The sequence below is a fragment of the Sardina pilchardus genome, chromosome 11 (genome assembly GCF_963854185.1).
Source record: "Sardina pilchardus chromosome 11, fSarPil1.1, whole genome shotgun sequence".
Lineage (NCBI taxonomy): Eukaryota > Metazoa > Chordata > Actinopteri > Clupeiformes > Clupeidae > Sardina > Sardina pilchardus.
Window position 1 is genome coordinate 34,151,616 of NC_085004.1, and position 24,750 is coordinate 34,176,365.

The window sequence follows — 24,750 nt, forward strand, 5'->3', positions numbered from 1 at the left end:
TCAGTTCAGCGTTACAATAGGCTGGTTGGAGGTTGGAGGAGCAAACAAAGTGCAAGAGAGTTCTGTTTATTATAAATAATTACAGACAGTGAGAACATACAACAGCACCAATACCACACACCCACACACCCACCCACCCACCCACCCGCACGCACGCACGCACGCACGCACGCACACACACACACACACACACACACACACACACACACACACACACACACACACATGCCTTTCTTGCCTTTATTTTGATGTAAGCTTAAATATTGGTGGACAAATACAATACTAAATACTAGACAGTAGAAGGAATGTTATGAAATACAGGAGAATACAATTAAACAGAGTTATGAGGTATATTGTATGTTCACAAACTGCTAAAAAGGACAAGAACTTAATTTTAAAAAGCTTTGTTAGTGTTTGTGCAGACCTATAAGAAATTGCCATTTTTATGCAGGAAGTTTAACTGTCTGGCTGTACCAAATTTAGAAACTCAAAACATCGGCTTTATCCATCTGACAACAAAAATTAAACCAAAAAGTATTTTCTCACTATCAACACTTTCCATATGCTTTTTTTCCTGATGGCTCTATGGCTTATTTTACAGGGTAATTATATGATATCAGGGCTGAACTTTAATTAATAAGATATTCTTAAAATTAGATAAACAAGGATGGTATTGGAAAATATGCAATTGAATTGCAGTGATTGAAATATCAGCAGTAGTGTGTGATCATACCAAAAGTGTATAATATTGAATTCTTTTCTTGTGCCACAAAGGTATGGCTCATCAACATATAAGTGTATGGACTGGAGGTAAGCATACTGAGAGCATTCAATAAATAAAAAAACAACCTTGGACCCAAATAACTGAGAATGAGGAGCTGAGCAAGTCATTTATAAAGAACAAAGGATGCCTACATAGACCCATACCCCCACATACACACAATGTTTTTCCTACAAAGAGTATTTACAGAATATTAAAAAAAAGAACAAATGGATGAATAAGGATAAGATTTGAGTGTATGGCACACCCAGACATGGGCGCTGACTCCAGAGGAAATTAGTTCTGTCTCATCATCCTCCACCAGTCCAGCTATGTGGCCAGCTGTTTGTGGCTCAGACCAAATGGATAGAAAGGCAGACTCAGTATAAGCCACATCCTCTCAGATTGTTGGCGATAATTATGTCTGTGACCGCCTCAAACACCACCTGGACATTACCTGTATCAGTGGCACAGGTCAGGTGACAGTAAATTTCTTTATTAGGTGATCGGCTCTTTCCCTCAAACTGACCCTGGATATAGGCTGAAGCGTCATCATATGAGTTTGATCCTAAGAGAAAGGTAAGAGCACAAAGGTCAAAGCACAAAAATAAAGTTGAAACAGATCAAGGCAATTGCTCGCTAGCTTAGCCACTTGTTGCTAATATGGTTTTAAACTCACGGTAGACAAATACTTCACATGACTTTCTACTCCCCATTGCTGTCATCAGCACTTATGGTTTAAGGGCCATTCACACCAAGAGCAACTATAACCATAACGATAAAAGCGTCCACACTGACCAACAATAAGTCTCTCCTTGTGTTAAAGCAACACTAAAGTGTTTTTGTACCTTAAAATAATGTGTGTAAGTGAACATTTTTAAAGATTATTATCGCTCCGATATCAGAATTCCGGCCGATAATTTGCGCCGATATTTTTAAAGCCCTAATTTCCCAACTATAAGGCCAGTCTGGCTGTATGCTAACCGACAGAACAATAGGCCCATCATCTTTATGATAAATCAATATTTACAAAAAAGCAATGTATTAATCAGTTTGAAAAATGAGATATACAGTGGTGTCGACTAGCAAAATTAAATGACTAGAGGTATTTACATTTATGTAACACACATGTCGAATGTCGGCATTAGGCCTAGTTCTAAATACATGTACTGTAGGTTACACAAATTACCATTACAGTATAAGATTTGATGCTTAATAAGATGATACGGCTTTATGTTTTCACCCATTACAGTGTCACACGGTGGCATATTTTCTTATCCGTGAGGCTACATTGTCAAATTGTGAAAACCCTGTTACAATCACCCACTTTGGATACTGGAGCTTACGCGATTGTGCCTCTTCTGTTTTACCTTAACGCGAAGTCATAATCCCATAGCCTACTTTATTCAAATCAGTCCGTTTCTTTCCAAGTCATCCATACATTTGCACAGACATCTGGACTAAACCGCATAGTTTCTATTCCCCTGTCTCTTGATTAGATTCAATTCGATTTGTTTGTAAGCCCCCATGACACCGGGACAGAAAAATGGTTGTTCCCAAAATCATTCCTGTGCATACACATCTATTTATATCTGCTAAACATCAGCACCAGCAACTCAAACAAAACAGAAGGCAAACACTGTAATCTCATGCTCACTAATTGTGGACCCTTAAATAGGTACTTTTGAAACCCACCTTGTATTAGTGTGCGCTTAGTGCGCTAAGGTGCAACCCACCTTGTATTAGTGTGCGCTTAGTGCTTTGAGAGTATATGAGTGTTACCTGTGTACTCAGGAAAGCAGATGCTTAGGGGTGATTTCTGGATCTTTTCAGCAAATAGATCCTTCTTGTTAAGGAAGAGAATTATAGAGGTATCAACAAAAAACTTGTTGTTACAGATGGAGTCAAACAAAGTGAGTGACTCGTGCATTCGGTTCTATTACAGAAAGATAAAAGAAAATGGGAGAGAGATATGGAAGATGGAGAGATAAGTTGTGGTTAGTACACTGATTATTATTTTAAGATGACACCATGTCATGTCATATGTACTTCGCTTACCGTTGTCTCATCTTCATGAAGCACTTGGTCATACCCACTAAGGGCCACACAGAAGATAATAGCAGTTACATCCTCAAAGCAGTGGATCCACTTCTTACGTTCTGAACGCTGTCCCCCCACATCAAACAACCTGGTAAACAAGGCACCAAAATGTAAATTCATGTAGAAACCCTGCCTCAGATAGCACTTTATACTGTAGATGGCAAGGCCAGTTTATTTATTTAGCACATTTTCTGCATAGTAATGTGTAAGGGGGGTTTTAGGCACTCCGCTTCCCGTCGTGCCTAACAACGCCCCTTAGCTGTTCTAAAATCAGTGTAAACTAAAGCCTCTCGGGGCGTATCGCTTAAATAGAGTCAGTGCCAGATGTACTAACATTTTGCGCCCATTTCAGGCGTAACGTGCGCGTATAAACATGGGGAGGATATGTACAAACAGGCTGCAATGAGAGAAATGGTCAGACTGCCTGCCGTGGGAGCTGAGAATACCTATTTGCGCTTTTCCATGTCATGCATATTACTGTAATTCCTGGGCGGACATAACAACATAACAACATGTATGTTGCCGATAAAAAGGGATTTCAAAGGGGAGTACCACATTGCTGTGTATAGTGTTCTTGTTGTAAGAAACCCAGTCTATAAAATGTGTAGTTATGACTGAGCATTAGTCTACATAGGCATGCTATTTCTTTCACGTACACGGTTTCAAGGCAAAAGACAGTTTGAATGTTTTTGACCACATTAAAAAATATAATAATAGTGTCAAACACAAAGGTCTTCTCCAACCCTGCTATGTCTATTCTGGTGTTTGTTATTGAACACAATGTTTGTCCAAAGCCACTTACAGATATAAAAATATAATAGTTAAAATGAACAGTAAAGAGTTATATAAAGGTAGTAAGGCTACATAAGGATAGAGATTATAACAATAATGCCAATACAATATTAATGATCAATAAATAAACAAATATCATAAATATACAAACCATAATGAATCACTAAAGTGCAAACTGAACAGACACGTCTTTAAACCTCTCTTGAAAGACCCAAAACTGTCGCAGGCCAATACAAGCTCAGAGGATCTGAATTGGTTTATCGCAATGATGTCAGCTCTGGTTCAGGGTGTACTTCATGGCCATGATGTAACAGCTATCTTGCTCTGCTCTAAAAAAATGTATCACAACTGCTGGACATGTGTTGTCCCATTTCTCATGAATCATGAAGCGTACTCTTTTTGTGAAATGTCTGAAGTTCGTTACACAGTTCATGTTCATTTACCTCCACCAAGGAGGTATATGTTTTCATCGGGGACCGGCGTTTGTCTGTCTGTCTGTCTGTTAGCAAGATAACTCAAAAAGTAATGGATGGATTTCGATGAAACTTTCTGGGAAGGTCGGACATTACCTAAGAAAGAAACGATTAAATATTGGGACTGATCCGTAATTCTGTCGGGATTCCAGAGACGTTTGTGTATTTAGCTTAGTGGTGTAATGGCATGGTATGGCCACGTGGTGGCGATCTGAATAGTTTCTGTTCAAATGTATGACAACCTAGAAAGAACAATGGAGGCGGAGGTAGCGGCGCTCTCTGAGTGCTTTTCTAGTTATGTCAAATATTAGTGTGGATATTTTAACAGCATACAACTTCTCTTCTCTGAACAAACTGATTTTGCTCACCGAAAATTGAGATTCTTGAATGTGAAGTGTGTCTCCACAATACCAGTAGTCTTCACACGAGTACGTAGAATGTCCTGTTCTGTTGGCAGGTAGTCAGAGGAGGCAATCCGCTGTAAGCTGTCCAGATAACTGCAACATGAATGAAATGTATTTAGTGAGGTCATGAACTCTTTGTTCAAATCTATGTACAGTACATTGTGTGTGTAATTGCATACAGATATTTTGGCTGGTTTCATTCTTATTGAGCTCAATGCAAATCAAATCCGTTAACAGGCTAACTGAAATAAAACCATCTATTTTAATTAGACCAAGGGGACTTTATCAGGGTGCATAGAATTTTTTTAATTAATTGCCAGTTATTTAATGGATCCATATCCTGGATCCATTAAATAACTGGCAATTAATTTAAAAAAGAATTGTCTAAACTGCCTGCCTCTATGGGAATTTTCAAGAGACCCTATGCAACATTTTCATAGTCATAAAATCGCTTAAGAATCGTTGTTTTGCTTGACTGACCAGTTTTATCAAATATCGTAATATTTCCTCCCGCCCCCAGTGCCCCTATCCGCTACTGCAGCCTTGCAGTTTGTCTAGGAGGCGATCGCTCCTTGTTTGCATCTGGAAGTCTGAAACGCGTAAGTTTCAAATAGACAATTGAGTCTATTTTTCATAAATCAAAGTTGAATATACTATTTTAACCTCAGAAAACACAGTACAATACTAGATTCATCCATTCTGTTGTGTGTTCTATTGGTTGAGGTCAGGACTCTGTACAGGCCAGTCAAGTCATCTGCATAACATTTTGTCATTCATGTTTTCATGGACCTTGCTATGACATTATTGCCTAAGTCTTCACGACATTCTTAAGCAACAATTGTTTCGGGAAACAGTCCACAAATCTTAAGACGTTTGTAAGAGGGACTTTATGATCTTCTTATTCTTTAAGGAAACTGGGCCAGAGTGCAGAGACATGTTTTAAGGCTGTTAAAAGGGTAGGAGTTGGGCATCTAGGGTGTGTGACAGTGTGTATTGAATGAATTGATTTGATAGTGAGGGGCCAGATAATGTACCGTTATAACGTATGCTAAATAGTGTACAAGCAGAATGATTTTGTAATGTGGTATTGAACTGGGAGCCAATAATTCCTGGAGGATGGAGGTGATGCAATCCCATGACCTAGTATGGCTGAGTAAACAAGCAGCAGAATTTTTAATTAAAATGAGACAAAGCATAGGTCTTCTTACTACTGTGCTGAGTCATTGAGCTGAAACTCGTTTGAACGGCTGAAGCACGTCTGAGTTCCAGCATCACTCCACAGGCGCGTCATAGCTCCCAGCAGCTCAGTTGAAAATGGTTCGGTGTCCTCCATACGACTCACCACATCGAAGACCAGCTTGCAATCACTCTGTAACAGTTACAGACACAGATATGCACTCACAGCTGAGTACATCTCATGTTCGTTACACAATCCCAAATCAGAAAACGTTGGGATATTATGTAAAATGCAAATAAAAACAGAATGTGACAATAAGCAAATCTCGTGAACCCATATTTAGCTGCAAAAAGGACATAAACAACATATCAATGTTTAAAATGAAAATTTCTATTTGAATTTGATGCCAGCAACATGTTTCAAAAAAAGAAAAATGGGATGGGGACATGTTAACTGCTGACTACTGTGCTGCTTCACCTCTTCATCTAACAAGATGTAAATAATCAGGAATTGAGGAGACAAGTTGCTACAGTTTGAAATTAAATGTTGTTCCATTCCTGCCCAATATTGGATTTCAGTTGCTCAACAGTATGGGATATTCTCCTTCTTAAATCGTCCTTTTCATTCCATGATACACCTAATTTCACAGGTCTGGACTGCAGACAGGCCATTTTGGCATCTGGACTCTATGGTGAAATACTGTTTCACCTCTTCATTTAAATGTGCAAGATACCCATGCTGTAGGCCAGGGGTCTCCAACAGGCAGCTTGTGGGTTACCAATATCTCCCTACATGTTTCTGTATAGGTCTCAAAATAAGGTTCAAGGAAAATGTTTGCGAATTTGATAATAAAATCACTTGGTAATCCTGATAATCAATAGTATCAAATCAAATTCACAATCTACAACACTTATTAAGCTGTTTGGGGAGGAGATCAGCTACAGTATGTGAATGTCATGCTACTGCAATAGCCTACTGAACCGCTGGTGGCATGCCACTTGTGGTCTGCCTTTGGACCACCATATCTTTAAATTTCACTTGTCGTGAATGTATATGAAAGACATGACATGTTACTAAAATGATGGATGAAGTATAACTGAATAAAACAAAAAGATTTTAGAAGACCGATAATGGCAAAATATTGGGGCATTTATCGACAATCCGCCAGTGGATGGCCAGAAAACTGATGAGCAAAACACCAGCGAACCGCCAGATCTGTTTGGATCTTTTTGGTCAATGAGCCCGCATCAACTTAGCTTTTAATCAGTCATTTGTGATTTGCACACCCATGGTAAAAAATGAAAATGCATTATACTGCTTTAATCATCCCTATCCTCAGATGAAATGTTATGAACTGCACCACGTTTCATGTGTATGATTAACCTGATTAATCTGGGAGTATGCCAAGTTTTATAAATGAATATATGCGTTCATTTAGTGACTGTACAGTACACCCACACCCACACTCACTAGTGATGCGCGGGTCGGGTATTTTTTCAACCCGCGGGTCCCGCTGTTATGAAATTATTTGACCCGCCCCAGCCCGACCCGCACCACTGTATCTATTTTGACAACACGCCCCGCCCCGCACCCGCGACTATTACATAGCCTATGGGCATTGTAAGTGCTTGGAAACATCGCCTGTAAACTGGCAACAACAAAGGCTATGATTATGAATATGAACGATAATCAGGTCATTATAACAAGATGATAGGCTACACATTTAAAAAATCTAGAAATACAGAGCAAAAACCTACAAAGCAGCGTTTGTAATCTAGGCTAAACATCATAGCCTGCGAAATAGCTACGTCCGAAATAAGGAGATTGAGGCGGCTGAAAACGGAGAAGAATTTGAAGACAGTCAGCGTTGTTAATTTGATCCTGGACAGATAAAGATTCATCAGTTTGGCTAACTTAGCCTACTTGTAAGCTACTTAGTGTAAATCGACATTTCAAATAGCCTATGACAGTCGAACAGACAAGTTATGCATGTTTGTGCAAAGTAACGTTATGTGGAGCCATATGGAGGAGGTGGATCATTGAATTGAAAAGGTAGGTTAAGGAATTGTTTGGGAAATAATAACGGTCGGCTAGTCATTGCTGACGTTAGCAATGCATTATCAGAGTTCGTTTCTCTGTCATTATGCTGAGGAAAACAACATTAGCACTTGCCATTGAAAGCTAGCAGCCTGTTGCTGTTCCTGTTGGATCCTGCAGCAAGCTGTCAACCGCGACTCAGAGGGGAGGGAGAAGCAATACACCGCGCAACAGTAGCCTATTTTGAAAGTAATTGCAGTGGGCTAGCCTACTCGTTTTGGCCACAATCCTACATACGGTTCCTTTATAGGCTATAGGGAATTGCACGCCACATACATGGATTTTAAAATGTAATTTTGTTTTTAATGACCCGCCCCAACCCGCCCCGCAAATAAAGTGATAATTTCTTTACCCGCCCCAACCCGACCCGCGGGTTACCCGCGGGGTCCGCGGGTTACGGGCCGACCCGCGCATCACTATCACTCACACACACTAACACACACACACACACACACACACACTCACACACACACACACAGTGGCGGTTTTAGGTACGGGCGAACCGGGCGGTCGCCCGGGGCGGCATCTTGTATGGGGCGGCACAAGCGCTTAACCCTATGAGCCCGACTGACGCAAAGTGCGTCAAAAAACACTCATGGGGGCGCTCGTGGAGGATCTCGCCTGGGGAGTAATTCAGTCTAGAACCGCCACTGCACACACACACACACACACACACACACACACACAAACACACACGTGCACACACGTGTACATGCAGGAATGCACACAAACACACACAGATACACACTGACATCCACACACACAGATACACAAAATCCACATGCACAGACACACAATCACACGTATGCACACATACATACACACGAGTATGCGCGCACACATACACACACATGCATAGATACACACACACACACACACACACATGCACGCACATACACACAGACACGAACACAAACACACACACATACACATACCCACACATGCTACACCCCCCCCTCCCAACTACTCAATTGAGATTTACACCACTATGGTAAAACATTTAAGGGCCTTTCTGCAACTACAGGCACTTTTGAATTTCCTAACTGAGGAAAATAAACCCTTTTGAATTTTAATTTAAACCATTACATCATGTCCAACAAACATGTAAGTACACAAATTTGGAAAAAGTCATGAAGTTTTAGTTATGAAAATGTTTTTTTAAATGATTTTCTTAATTTGTTTCTCGGGGAATGTCATTACCGCAACAGAGAAAGAACAGTAAATGTATCCATATTTCTTTTAATTTTTTCACACAATTTCTTCACCTTTGTATTCACTGCAATCAACTCTTACTTATCATCTTCAAAGAATTTAAAAAACATATTAAAATAGAACATTTTAAGTCTTCCTGTGTACCAGGAGGGGAATCAGACCGTTGACACAAATGTCAATAGTACTCATACTCACAAAAAAAGCTAAAATGACAAATGTATATTATTTAATATTGCTCCAATATGTAGTCTACATGTCTGATAACTTTGAAAACATTTTTGTGAACACATGTTTTTTTTATGATTTTCTTAATTTGTTTCTCAGGGAATGTCATTACCGCAACAGAGACAGAACAGTAAATTTATCCATATATATTTTTAAACATTTCACACAATTTCCTCACCTTTGTATTCACTGCAATCAACCCTTACTTGTAATCATCCTCAATAAATTTAATAAACATGTTAAAATAGAAAATGTTAAGACTTCCTGTGTACCAGGAGAGGAATCGGACCGTTGACACAAATGTCAATAGTGCTCATACTCACCAAAATAACAAAAATGACAAATGTATATAATTTAATATTGCTCCAATATGTAGTCTACATGTTTGATAACTTTGAAAACATTTTAATGAACAACTTTTTTAGAAAAAAAGAAAGGAAAAAAGATAAATGCATTGCTGCGGTAATGACATCTTGCTGCAGTAATGACATCTTGTTGCGGTAATGACAACAATTGTGAACAGAGCAAAATGTCTGTACAGTGTCACAGTATATGTGGATGTTTGAAACTAAACACAACACAGGCACATAGGGACACAGGGACAGGGTAGTAAGCAGTAGTACTAAAACAGCTTGAAAACACTATTTGGTCATTTTTTTCTGCATAATTATGAACGAAAATTGACCAAAGGGTGTTTTTCTGAATGAAAATACATCAACTAAGCTGTGAAGATGGTATTTTTCATTGATCAAGCATATATATTGGTCTATTAGTTATTTACTATGAAAAATCTTCATCAAAAATGAAAACATATCTAATCTAAGCATCCTGAAAGTAGAGTCCCTGGCAGAAGTGCTGCGGTAAGGACATGCTGCGGTAAGGACATTTAAGCTAATATTGAAGAAAAAAGACATCTAGCAAGGTCTGCTGAATTAGCTATTTCTCACACTCTCTTATATACACTAGTTACATTTTAATATTATTTTATTTTTAACATTTTATGCAAAATACAGAATTACTAGGCTGCCCGGTAAGGACAAACAATAAGTAGGCCTACTACATAGGGAGTTATCATATTTACCTTGATTTCTCCAAATTTTGGGACACATATTGTGGAAGGTCAAACTATGTGCACAATGTGGTCTCCTGAAGTCTTTGGTGTCCATGGAAACTAGATTTGTTTGGCTTGGGGAAATATGTTTTTCTATGGCATTTCATAAGTGTTGCGGTAAGGACTCAAAAGTTAGGGACAGGTGCATTTTAATTTTTAAATCATATAAATAATGTTGAAAGACAAAAAAGAACTTTAGCATGATTACAAGTATATTTTTCTTTAATAGAATACATTTTTTTTATATTTTTTTATTTTAAAAAAAAGCCCTTTTAAAATGTTTAATCATGGATTTTGTCGCCCGGGGACACAACCAAAAGGGGTGTTTTGACATGTTAAATGAGTTGGAAATGTTATTTAATCATATTTTTTGGGGATTCTTTTTTTTGTCAAAGTGTACCATACCACTGCACATACATTTCAAAAACATTTCAGTTCACATTTTGAAATTTATGTTAATTTTCATTCTGGGGACTTAAAAATGCCCGTAGTTGCAGAATGGCCCTTAAATGCAATATTATACTGCTTTAATTGCCCCTATCTTTATTTTCAATTAAGATGTTCTGCATCAAATTGTATTTATATGATTAACCTCATATTATCTGGAGGTATGCCAAGGTGGAAATCTGTCCATAGGGGATGATACAATACATTAATTGATGTGCACATTTAATTAGTGTGCACTAGTGATGCGCGGGTCGGCCCGTAACCCGCGGACCCCGCGGGTCGGGTTGGGGCGGGTAAAGAAATTATCACTTTATTTGCGGGGCGGGTTGGGGCGGGTCATTAAAAACAAAATTACATTTTAAAATCCATGTATGTGGCGTGCAATTCCCTATAGCCTATAAAGGAACCGTATGTAGGATTGTGGCCAAAACGAGTAGGCTAGCCCACTGCAATTACTTTCAAAATAGGCTACTGTTGCGCGGCGTATTGCTTCTCCCTCCCCTCTGAGTCGCGGTTGACAGCTTGCTGCAGGATCCAACAGGAACAGCAACAGGCTGCTAGCTTTCAATGGCAAGTGCTAATGTTGTTTTCCTCAGCATAATGACAGAGAAACGAACTCTGATAATGCATTGCTAACGTCAGCAATGACTAGCCGACCGTTATTATTTCCCAAACAATTCCTTAACCTACCTTTTCAATTCAATGATCCACCTCCTCCATATGGCTCCACATAACGTTACTTTGCACAAACATGCATAACTTGTCTGTTCGACTGTCATAGGCTATTTGAAATGTCGATTTACACTAAGTAGCTTACAAGTAGGCTAAGTTAGCCAAACTGATGAATCTTTATCTGTCCAGGATCAAATTAATATGGAAGCCCGTTTCCGCCACTTGGTGGAAAAAAACTGGCAGATACTAAGTCATAATTATGAGATGCAAAGTCGTAATTATGAGATAGAAAGTCATAATTATGAGATAAAAAGTCATAATTATGAGATGCAAAGTCATAATTATGAGATAAAAAGTCAAAATTATGAGATAAAAAGTCGAAATTATGAGATAGAAAGTCATAATTATGAGATAAAAAGTCATAATTATGAGATAGGAAAGTCGAAATTATGAGATAAAAAGTCATAATTATGAGATAAAAAGTCGAAATTATGAGATAAAAAAGTCGAAATTATGAGATAAAAAGTCATAATTATGAGATAAAAAGTCGAAATTATGAGATAGAAAGTCATAATTATGAGATAAAAAGTCATAATTATGAGATAAAAAGTCGAAATTATGAGATACTTTCTCATAATTATGAGATGGTAAGTCATAATTATGAGATTATAATAAAGTCGTAAGTAAGATTATAAAGTCAAAATTTTGACTTTATTGGTTGGTAGCCTGCCTTGACCTCGCATCACTTCCTTCCCGTTCAAAACAGTTGCCGGCAGTGTTGCGCACGTTCACACTCTTCAGTAGCCGGCCTACCTAAATCTAACAAGTTAGGATTATTAAAACAATATTTGAGATGGGAAAGTGGTGCTAAATTTCCATAAACTTTATTCAGTGAACGGGTAAAGCTGTCCGTTTGTAAGCAAAATCAAGAAATACGATCTTTTAGTCCTGTTTACCGTTACCTAGCAACCCCAACAACAAGTGAGTGAATAATTAGTATTCTACTAGTTTATCACAGGAGGGCGTAGTGCAGTGGGTTAATGATCAGTTCAGCATGCCTAAGATGTGGGGTTCGAATCCCAGTAAAACTGCAGGTTTTTGCATGTCAAAGTACGATCGATTACTTCTTTTTTCTTAGATGACGTTAACTCGCGGCAAATAAGAGTTTGTGCTTTTTGAACCTATAATAAATATATATATTTGACAGGTTCAAAAAGCACAACCTCTTATTTGCCGCGAGGTAATGTCATCTAAGAAAAAAGAAGTAATCGATCGTACTTTGACATGCAAAAAACTGCAGGTCTACTGGGATTCAAACCTCACATATCAGGCATGGTAAACCGATCATTAACACGCTGCACTACGCCCTCCTGTGATGGAATAGTAGAATACTAATTATTCACTCACTTGTTGTTGGGGTTGCTAGGTAACGGTAAAAAGAACTAAAAGATCGTATTTCTTGATTTTGCTTACAAACGGACGGCTTTACCCGTTCACTGAATAAAGTTTATGGAAATTTAGCACCACTTTCCCATCTCAAATATTGTTTTAATAATCCTAACTTGTTAGATTTAGGTAGGCCGGCTACTGAAGAGTGTGAATGTGCGCAACACTGCCGGCAACAGTTTTGAACGGGAAGGAATGATGCGAGGTCAAGGCAGGCTACCAACCAATAAAGTCAAAATTTTGACTTTATAATCTTAATTACGACTTTATTATAATCTCATAATTATGACTTACCATCTCATAATTATGAGAAAGTATCTCATAGTTTTGACTTTCCTATCTCATAATTATGACTTTTATCTCATAATTATGACTTTCTATCTCATAATTTCGACTTTTTATCTCATAATTATGACTTTTTATCTCATAATTTCGACTTTTTATCTCATAATTATGACTTTTTATCTCATAATTATGACTTTGCATCTCATAATTATGACTTTTTATCTCATAATTATGACTTTCTATCTCATAATTACGACTTTGCATCTCATAATTATGACTTAGTATCTGCCAGTTTTTTTCCACCAAGTGGCGGAAACGGGCTTCCATAAATTAACAACACTGACTGTCTTCAAATTCTTCTCCGTTTTCAGCCGCCTCAATCTCCTTATTTCGGACGTAGCTATTTCGCAGGCTATGATGTTTAGCCTAGATTACAAACGCTGCTTTGTAGGTTTTTGCTCTGTATTTCTAGATTTTTTAAATGTGTAGCCTATCATCTTGTTATAATGACCTGATTATCGTTCATATTCATAATCATAGCCTTTGTTGTTGCCAGTTTACAGGCGATGTTTCCAAGCACTTACAATGCCCATAGGCTATGTAATAGTCGCGGGTGCGGGGCGGGGCGTGTTGTCAAAATAGATACAGTGGTGCGGGTCGGGCTGGGGCGGGTCAAATAATTTCATAACAGCGGGACCCGCGGGTTGAAAAAATACCCGACCCGCGCATCACTAGTGTGCACCCATCGGCCTGTAGATGGTGGTGTTGAGCTAAGATTGGGTGATAAGTGTTCAAATGTTTTATGCTGAGATAAACACATCCATATACTGTATAACCAAACACACACAAGCGCGCACACGCAGAGGTACATACACACACACACACACACACACACACACACACACACACACACACACACATAGCCTACACTCTTATACAAAAGCACATGCACACACTCATTTATATACACATGAGCTGCAAGAGTGGAGATATGCATATAAATTGCATAAATAGGAGACAAGTTGACAAATTGTGTTAATATGCAGAGCTGAGTGACAGTCACATTTTGTACTGCCATGCGGTACATCTAGTTTACCCAAGCTGTGCAAAGCACGGGCCTTTATTTGGGGCAGGCTAGTATACTAAAATTATACTTACAGTATACTATATACATCTTTACTGTTAAGAGACTTTCTTGGATGCTCTTTTTCACACCCAGTGTTGCCAGTTAATAAATAGTTGGGCACTATGTTTTAAACAAAAAACAAATGTTTTTGCACAACATTTCCAACATTTTCTTGGCCTTATCCCAACTTTTTCAGAAATATGTTGCTGGTACGAAATTCAAATTACATATTTTCCAAGAAAAAGTCGTTTTCAACATGTGATATTGTTTGCGGCCTTTTTGCAGCTAAATATGAACTTACGAGATTTGCAGATGTAGTTATTTTCTGGTTGGCGGCTTCACTGTTAAGTTTGATTGGCTTTTATAGACAAATGCTTTCAAAAATAATATTTTGATCCATAAAGTATCCATCTTTCTGTTTATCTATATAGATGTTTATACAGTTCTCGCTGTAAAAGGGAACAAAACTCAAATCTGTGCTGGCACCCTGTTTGTTTTTACCATTTTCTTTAAATTTGTTATTAGCCTATATGTTATATACATTAAATGTTTGCATTTTCTCAACAAGTTCTCAATTTTCTTTATTATTATTTTTGAAAGCAGTGGGCCATGAAATTTACCAGTGAAGCCACCAACCAGTAAACAAGCCCATATCTCAGTACAGTAGATACACATTGGGTATCTACACTAAACATGGACTTGGACTGACTCAAAACCCTGCCTTTTGTGACTGCAGAAAAATATTAAAAACAAAAAACAACCAAAAAAACACTGCAACAAAAATACTGTTGTTTTTTTCCAGTAACCTTTTCTTTTACAGCCACCTAATGGGTAGACTGAGTACAGTTTTTGCTCACACGCAAATCAAACAAAAATAGTGAAAAGAAGTGATTTTCTACATAACATTCCATATACCATTTATCAAGCAATAATACCCATAAATAGTTTATATTTTCCACAATTAGCTCATAAACATGAAGTGCATTTTTGTCTCGACTGCGTCACAACTGTACCCATACTGTATGTGGTACAGTTGAGACAGTACCATGGTACAGTTGAGACACCCATTTTTAATGATGTATAGTAAACTAACCATAGCCACCACTAGCCAAATTCAATAAAACAATTAAAATAATTTAATAGAACCCTAGAAATTGCAAAGTGTTTTAATTTAACTTCATTCATTTAATTTACATTAGGATTGATTAAAGGGGTTTGAAACATGCACAAAACATGTGACGCAGGAACAGATATGGCCACCATACAAATGGAATGTTGGAGTAATGACGCTATCCATACAATGTGTGTCTCAAATGTCCCCCACAGAGCACCTCGCAGAGGTGAGTAGTTTAGATTAGCAATGACTCAAGATGGAATTGTGTACTTTCCATGAAACTGGACAAGTCATTCTTGAAAACATCTCCTGTGTTACCAATAAATTCCAGTTAGAATGGTAGCTACAAGATTTTTAGTTGAGTTGACAGGTAATAGTGGATAATGAGATAAATGGCCTTAGGCTGGTTAATTTTACTTTCAATTAATTGAGAATTTATTACTATAGTGCCACCTACTGTATAGGCGCTTGTGATCTCTGGGTCCATATTGGGTCCATATTGTGAAGTTTCAAGTTCCTTACAACTTTTACTGGAGAATTATAATAATAATAACAATGCTCTGCTTGGACCCATAACAATTTAGCAACAGCCACATTTTAAAGATCTTGCAAGTAAAGGGCCGTTCACACCAAAAACGATAACGATTACTACAAAACAAAAATCGCTCTCATTAATATGAATGACAATGTTCACACATAAACTATAATGATAACGACATGAAGAATGATATCATTGGGGATCACTTTTAGAGTGATTTTGAGAACGATAAAAAGTTAACAGCCAATCAGAATCCATCACACTTTATCCATCACAGTTATTAACACAAGAAGAGACTTTTTAATATTTATACTTAGATTTTTTATAGATATCGTTATATCGTTCTTGGTGTGAACGGCCATTAAGTTCTGACAACGATATGACACAATATACATGCATTCTATAAGTTGCAGAATTGACTGCCTGGTCCATTAAAGTTATTCAACTGTCAAAGGAGATATTGATGCCACTTATAAAGTACTTCAACACATTACATGTTTGTACTTACGGTACGGTCCTTGTCAGAGTACTCAATAGTGAGCGTTTCCATGGCACGTAGGATAGTTGCCAGACTTTGAATGGTGTTGCTATAAACAACTGGCTTAAACTGTTTCACATCATCGCCACTGAATCCATCTTCATGGATGATCCTACAAACACACAAATATACATATGTTTACTAATATTTATTATTTCAACTCAATGGTCACAATTCAATGTGTGCAGTGTCAAATGTTAAGAGTAAATTATCATATGACCAGAGCTGTTTATTTCCTGGCTGTACCTTGAGAAGAGGATGGCTGCCTCAAAGTTCCCAAATAAAATATTTTATTTAAGATGCACAAAGGGGACTAATGTTTCGATGCTTCATGCATCTTCCTCAGAGTCCTGGTCTGAGTTTTTACTGTTAGTCTATCTACATGGTCCCCTCTCTCGTCTGATGCACCAGATGTACTGTAGGCCTAATGCTGCAGAACCGCGGTGGATCTACTCTTTTGTGAAATTCCCAAATAAAAGGTTATTAATGTTAAATGTAAAATAAACATAGGGTAAAGAATTTTTGTACACATGCTCTTTCAGTTGTCTTGATGGTATATACTTGTAATTATTCAAATGTCTTTGGTGTGTTTGCTGAGTGAGTAAACATGTTAACAGTCACAATAGTGACCGGTGGGATAGAATGTTGTATCAAGATGCACACTAGTCTTGCATACGTAAGGGATAATGTATAGAACGCTGGTCATTATCAAGAAAATAAGTACCAACAGGGCCAACCGGACCCCGATCCCGACAATACTGTCACTATACAACAATTCTTCTTGTATCTTACCTAAACAAACACATATACACTGAGCTTCATAAGTATTTGAACACATACTAAAAAGAGGAATATAAAATCATCTTTTGGAATTTGATCTTAATGCCTTGGATGAGGAAATGTCCAACATTTGAGAACATCAATTTTCTTTGTGAATGAATAATGTATCGTAAATAAATAAATGTTTTTCCTTAAAATACATGGGTCATAAGTATTGGAACCCCAATAGCATGTGTTCAAATACTTACAGTGCTATGAAAGGTATTTGCCCCCTTGCTTAAAGCTGACTAAAGTTTTGGCCTTATGCGCCACCCTCCACCTATCTACAAATCACAAAGTCAGTAGTTTTTGGTCATCCAGGTTGCCAGCTCTGCTTTAGTTAGTGTACAGTACACCGCTCTACAGTATTTTGAAAGTGATTTCAGTACCAGTTTTGGCCACAATCCTACATACAGTTCCATTAAGGATACCAATTTTCTTTGTAAATGAAGAATGAATCGTCAATAAATAAATGTTCTAATTTGAAATACAGGGGGCATGTATTTGCACCCCTATGTTAAATTCCCATAGAGGCAGGCAGATTGTTTTAATTTTAAAGACCAGTTATTTCATGGATCTAGGATACTATGCATCCTGATAAAGTCCCCTTGGCCTTTGCAATTAAAATAGCCCCACATCATCAAATACCCGTCACCATACCTAGAGATTGGCATGGTGTTTGATGCTCATTGAGCTCAATGCAAATTTGCTTGGTTGAATTTTCTATTGTGAAACGCTCTTTATAGTGTCTGATCAAAATTCAGGCGTGTCCAGTGCACGTCCCAACCAGCAAACCCATGACAATTGAGGTTCAGAAATTGAGTGTAGACCTTGAGGTCTATGGTTACTGAAAATATATTAATTATTTTGAGAACGCCTCTTCTCCTAGAGCGTTTGAGCTATCAACGCGGTTCAAACACTAAAAAATCAGGTATTCCCGTTTTGAGACCCTTGTAGTTCCGCCATGCTCCACCAGAGGCGTTTCTCCATTGAAATTAATGGGGGACTGTTCAGGCGTTTACATCACTGCCCCCTGGTGAGCAAGCCCACTCTTGCAGCTCCTCCACGGAGATGCACATTTCTAGTTTACAGTTGCCCTCACTTGAAAATCAAGTTTTCATCTTGACAACATGCCTGAATGATATCTGCTATGTAAAACATACCATAAGCCAAATAATCAGTCAATGTCCTTGCTTTGGACCTACAGTATGGTTAACCAATCACAGCCTGAGAAGGCAAATTCAATCCTAATCTTCATAGAGATACAGACAAGCTAGTTTAAGTGTCAGCAGCAGCCAGTAGTAGCAGTATGTGGAGCGGGGGCAGGGCCAGATGAATCCCAATAGATTAGTTCGGCATGTAGATTACCACCATTTTGCCATGATCCTCAAAAGGGGGAAATGATTAAGTCAATGTGGAAAATCGCTCTTTTGCTGCTAGCTACAGTAGTTTGCTCTTTTTAGTTGACATTACAACAAAAACAACTTGAATATATGATGCATTTTAAAGGTAATCAAAGCGACGAAAGATATTAGTCATGTCTTTTTGCCTTGAATACTGCCTACTGTATTTAGGCCTAGCTTCTAAAGTTAGCAGTAACATTAGCTCCCTTCCCAAATAGAACTAGCATGGGTGGCAAACCTGCAGCTCAAGAGCGGCATACGTCTCCTCTTGTGTGGCTTGTGGCTGCTGAAATGTTTTCACTTCTCCTTGGACTTAAGAGGGGATTTTTTATCTTTGAAATATATTTCTGATAAATCAGAATGCATTTCATAATTTCATAGTAGCCTACTGGCAATAGTTAGGCTATAGATAGTTTAATGCTACTGTTGCGATCAGGAAAACATAGCCTGAAGCTAAGTGCTAATCGAGAAACAGGACAATCAAAAGCAAGATTTGTCATTTTGGTTTGCTACTTGGTATAAGACTCAACTGATGCATAAAGCCTCTAACCTGAAAATGTCCCAAGAGTGTTCCATAAGATTGACTTTGCAAAGTACAGGCTAAAGGTGACTGATTATCCCTTATTACACATTTGATATGATAATGTTGCAAAGTTTGTCATTTTTTCTCAATACTACTTCTAAAAGTTTGAGGTCATGTGAGCTAACTGGTTATTAAAAGACACCCTACCTGACACATTTTTATCGGATGTCTGAGACATGACTGTGAAATTCTTGATTTGATGCCTTTTTATCTGATATCTGACACCTGACTCTGATATAGGTGGGCCACATTGGTCGTAGTGTTATCCAATTGCGTCGAAGTCCGGAATCAGTCAGAGTAAACATTGGTCTACTGTTACCTAATTGTGTGCAGTGAGATTTTCAATTGCACGCTTGGTGCCTCCCCTCGAGTTGAGCCATAACATTATTCGTGGCCAGACCCATAATCTGAAAGATTCCAGAGTCTGGTTTACAACCAGGCTAGCAAAATCAGGTTTCAGAGGTAAATTCAAATTTGTATCCAAGTATTTGGCAGTGCCTTAATGCCAGTGCCTTGTTGGGAAGGCATAGGTCTTGTTATTTAAAACATACAGTTTTTTGACCGGGAATTGATGTGTGCTCCTGTATTTTTAACGCAGTATGAAAATTATTCACATTCCTGCTGATAAACAGCACCGGAGTCTGAAATGCTGACAAAAAGTTTATTGAAATTTGAGGTCAATAGTCTTTGGAATTACACGACTCCCTGCCATGCTCATGAAATTACGTGTTGATTGGCTGGGATAGGGTACAGCTTGGTCTGAGCCACTTTCTTTGTTTCCCAAGTCAGGACTTTCAAGATTTCCTCCAATGAAAAGGGAATTTTCCTTTCCCCACTTGTTTTACACTTGTTTTACTGTGCACTCTGGGCTCTGTAAAGCACCGTGAGACCATACCAATTCCTAATGGCACTGTATCAATAAGAGACCATGTCAATTTCATTGGTATCAGACACAAATACAATGGACTACTTTAGCATACACAACAATAGACACTCCAAAAAAGTCAGCATGTCTGAAAATATGGTCAAAAAGGACAATAAATAAACCCAGCAACCATGCCGGAATGAGAAAACAATGAGCTATGTTGAGCTATGTATGCAGAGCAAACATAGCAACATGGACTACATAAAGCAACTCCATAACTATCCATAACAGGTGTTACATAATATGCTATGCAGTGTAAATTACAGTACAAAAAAGTTTATGATGATCTAAAATATATTTTTGTAGGGACCCTATTAAAGTGAAAGGCTGCTGTGCTATAATGTGCAATTGTATATTTGATAGCAGTTAAGGTTGTGAAAATGTTCATGTGTAATAAATCTGTATGCAGTTATGTATATGGAATGGCTATACAGCCTGCTTAAAGTCAAGCTGGAGATTAGGCATTAAAAGCTCCCCATTAAGATTAATGTGGGGATTCTTGTATAGGCAGATACATGGACACATTTTTAAAAGAGAATTGACATTGTCAGCACTAGCACAAGAATTTACATTGTAGACAACAAAATATCTAGTTACCACTCCCCAACATCCCCAGGTACCATCTACCAATTATTTTACTATTTAATATTTTATTTGCACTTACTTCATCTGTTTGACAATGGTGCTTTTGCCGGATTCACCACCACCTAAAGAAAAAGAGGGATGAGAGTGGAAGTGCTAAAATGGGGTGCGATCACACATTGGTCCCCATAAACACACAATCACACATGTCCTTTCATCCTCCTGTTCTCACCAAGCAGTAGTAGTTTGACCTCCTTAGCTGCAGTGATTCCATCCTCCTTTAAGTTTTTCTCTATTGCTTTACTTCGGTCAAGAGCAGCACGCTCCTCTGCACTTAACGTACAACCCATGACAACATGTAACACAACAATTCGTCTTGTATTCTTCCACACGGTTTCCCTTGTCCTTCTTGATTTCTTAATCCTTAAACACAAGAAATTAGAAAAGAGAGCTGATGATTCCCCTTCACTGTATTTGAAGCCACCTATCTCAGATCAAGCAGTGACAAGGATTTGCCACAAGGCAGTCATATCACACTGACGTCAGATGGGCTGTCCGGCATGATCAGGGCTTGGTATTGAGGGATTAGATGCTTTAGTGTTCTCAGTCACCAATGGTAAATGTTGAAAATGAGGAAGATCGTGGTAAAGACTTTTAATGTCAAGATTTACTTTCAATTTTTAACTGAGAATGTGAAACACCGGTCAGTGTTCCATATGTGTTGGACTGGCAGTGTCAAAGTTAATAGACTTATGTGAATAGATTCATTATAAATTACCCACAATGTTGGTAGCTAACAGTGACATGGCTCTAGTATTTGAAGAATTCATAGTCCTAACCAAAGGAGATATTCTTCATTTTTGCGCATGGGCACTTTCAAATTGCTATTTTTTGTTAAATAGAAATCAAATAACATGCTAAATGTTTCATATGACTCCAAATCTATCTAGAAGTAGGAAGAAACCTTGATTGATGTGGCTATTGATTAAACAAAACAATTGAGATCAATTGATTGATAGAATTGAAAGGGACATGCTGTTGCATGAATCCAGTTGTGAGAGAATTACAGATAAAAAAAACAGATACAGATAAAACACATACTTTACTCATTTACTGCACTGTATACAGCAAATTTGTGAGTATCTAGTTTTGTGTTTATCTTTTTTAGGGTACAACATCACATAATAAAATAGTACAGATCCATGAGAACAAAGCAGACATAGCCTACTAAAGACAGTATATCTGCAAAAGAACAATTGATATTTCAAGTAGAATAGCTTGACTAGTATCGTTTTTATATTGAAATGAATGCATTGAAAATACGACATTTGAATACGAGATTTTAACAGAGATATACAGCTTAATATGCAAAAAGATTAATTAAATTCTAGTTGGATGTTATAAAAAGGTATACATGTCTGTGCTATAATAATCCAGTATGTTGTCCACAATGAAGAAGACTTAACAGATGGTCACAGAAAGTGAGAATAGGGCTGTGTGTCTTTAAGTCATATGGACTCTTCCCATATTAGTGAAGCACTATAATGAAACCTTGGGAAGTATTAGGGCAGTGTAAGGTGAATATAAAGATATATCAAATCTACTGTCAAGGGAGGATGTTAGGAGTCACTTTTCTGTCACATGATATGTCCAAAGTGGCCCTACATTTTTAAACACATGAGGCAAACCAATCCAGTTCAGAGATCTGCATATATGTAGCCTATCTCAGAAAAGCATTTTTGACTCTATACAGTAATGGGCGCCACTATCTAGCCTTTCTACGCTGATGGATGAGCATTTTTAAGAGAACATGCACAGAGAGCAAGAGGTTTTACAAATGGATTATTTCTCTCAGCTCAGAGCCAGTGTAGAGTGCACAGCTTAACACGCTTTTATCTTTATTACCGGCACGACCTCACCGATCCACTTGACCAACCCCCTTCCAGCATCGGAATGTCTCGGTTAACATATCATACTTCAAGCACACATGCTATATAATACAAAGCATAAGAGAGTACGGTTGTTGGTAAATTGTGTAAGGAGAAGAATTGCCTACAAAAGTTGTTTGATTCTGCACTAAAATATGTCTCTTCTAGCATTTCTACCATGTATTTTATGTAATCTAGTGATGGATACTATAAAAGAAGCCCCATGATTACCTCTTGGTCTTCCGCATTAAATTTCACTTTAGAAAACGAGTTTTTAAAACCAGTAAATCCCCATAACTAAAATCATCTCTTATCTGTGTAATACTTTAATGGTGCAGCTGCAGGAGTGTAATGCCCCAAATGGTGTAGCAGCCTCCTCCATTACAGTAATCTGCACACACGGTATACACAAACCATTAAGCTTCCATTTCATTTCTAAGAATAAAAATAAAGAGAAGAGAGTGGTGTGCTGAGTACCACAGATGACAGCTTCCACTTGTCCACCTGCATGACTTGTCAATGCCCAGTGCAACCGTTATGGCACCTTTTCCAATATCTGGTCTCTGTACGGACAAACACCACAAAAAGAATATATGTAATGTACTTGTAATGTACTTGTGTTATACATTATGTTATACATAATGTATAACACAAGTAGCTGGATCAATATCATGACACTGACATGAGAGTTGTCCACCTTCAGTCAGTATCCTCTCCTGCAGGGAAAAGCACAGTATGCTACAAATACATTCTTTGTAGCCTATATCCGAAGCTAAACTGTCTTCTTTTCTATTTCATTAAACACATACTGTAGGCCTATAGTTTGAGAGTGAATACACCAGAAGGAAAGTAAAGATGCACGCACATTGTAAAAAAAAACAGGCTGACTTTGAGGTAAGGTTTGGTTAAATCTATTTAATAGCACTGCTTAATCATTTACTGGAGTATGACAAATGAGATGACAAATATTTGGCCTATTTTTATTTATTTATTATTATTCAACAGTTTTATCATTACATACAAAATGTATTATATTTTTTTATTTAGCCTATTTATTTTTGTAAATGTATTTATCTTTAAGCAGACATGTATAGGCCTATTTAAAAAGGTTCAGTGTACCGACCATGCATCCATATTGCTATATAGCATAGTAATATTATACACTATTTGAAAGCTTGGATATTTGGGAAACCATACATGACAACCGTTTTATATAGAATCTGTATATTGCTTTACATTGCCAAATTAATCTATTAATCTATGTCTCAATTAAATGTAATCAAAAATGCTTTCCTCATCCTCCTCCTTTCCTACCTTCTAGCTGCAGTGTTCATGTATCCTTGGCATTAATGCAGTATATTGGGTCTTGAAATATCCACAAGAATCCATAGAAATAAAATATTCATGTTGTTTTGTCCAATATACTGTAACTTGTGCGGATGTATAGTCTATCTCATACACACACCTATTGAACCAAAAACGAAAATGCTAATTTATAGACTTTTGTGTAATTATTCCATATTTTGTGTAATCCTATATCAGAACCCTTGACATCAAATCACACTTCAGAGTGTTGTGCATGTAAAAGCATGGGGAGGTGTACAAGCAGGCCACACTGAGGGAAAAGCGCAGACTGCCTGCCGTGGGAGCTGAGAACGGCTATTTGCACTGTTCCATGCATTCACAGGGGAGGAGAAGTGCTAATAGCAATTGATCAGGTATTCCACCATACAGTATGTATTCAAAACAGTGCATGTCTATTTTGCGTTAAAAAAAAAACTTGCACCTGCTAAGAGCAGATGTAATCCAATTGGTTATGCATTGGTAACACTCAATAATAAGGGTCCTTAATAAATAGGAAAATAGTCATTAACTAACCCTTTGTTAATATTTGTTAATTGTTACTAAAATATCTATTTGCCACAAGTTAATGTTTTTTCATCATTTGTCATCTATTTTTTTCTGAACCTAAGCATCACCTTTAGTGTATAGT

General features: G+C 37.7%; 1 protein-coding gene across 2 annotated transcripts; it reads right to left on the reverse strand.

Annotated features, from left to right (window-relative positions):
• Positions 1-235: 235 nt before the first annotated feature.
• Positions 236-21,179, reverse strand: gnao1b (guanine nucleotide binding protein (G protein), alpha activating activity polypeptide O, b). 2 transcript variants are annotated; one of them, XM_062548853.1, is made up of 8 exons: positions 21,062-21,179; positions 20,912-20,954; positions 16,488-16,629; positions 5,738-5,898; positions 4,494-4,622; positions 2,819-2,948; positions 2,543-2,696; positions 236-1,328 (listed from the first exon to the last, which is right to left on the reverse strand). In XM_062548853.1, exons 1-8 carry the CDS (start codon positions 21,177-21,179, stop codon positions 1,141-1,143), a joined length of 1,065 nt encoding a protein of 354 aa, XP_062404837.1. In that variant the 3' UTR covers positions 236-1,140. The 2 variants fall into 2 exon arrangements, with proteins under 2 accessions (XP_062404837.1, XP_062404838.1); XM_062548854.1 differs by lacking the exon at positions 2,543-2,696.
• Between the last annotated feature and the right edge of the window lie 3,571 nt (positions 21,180-24,750).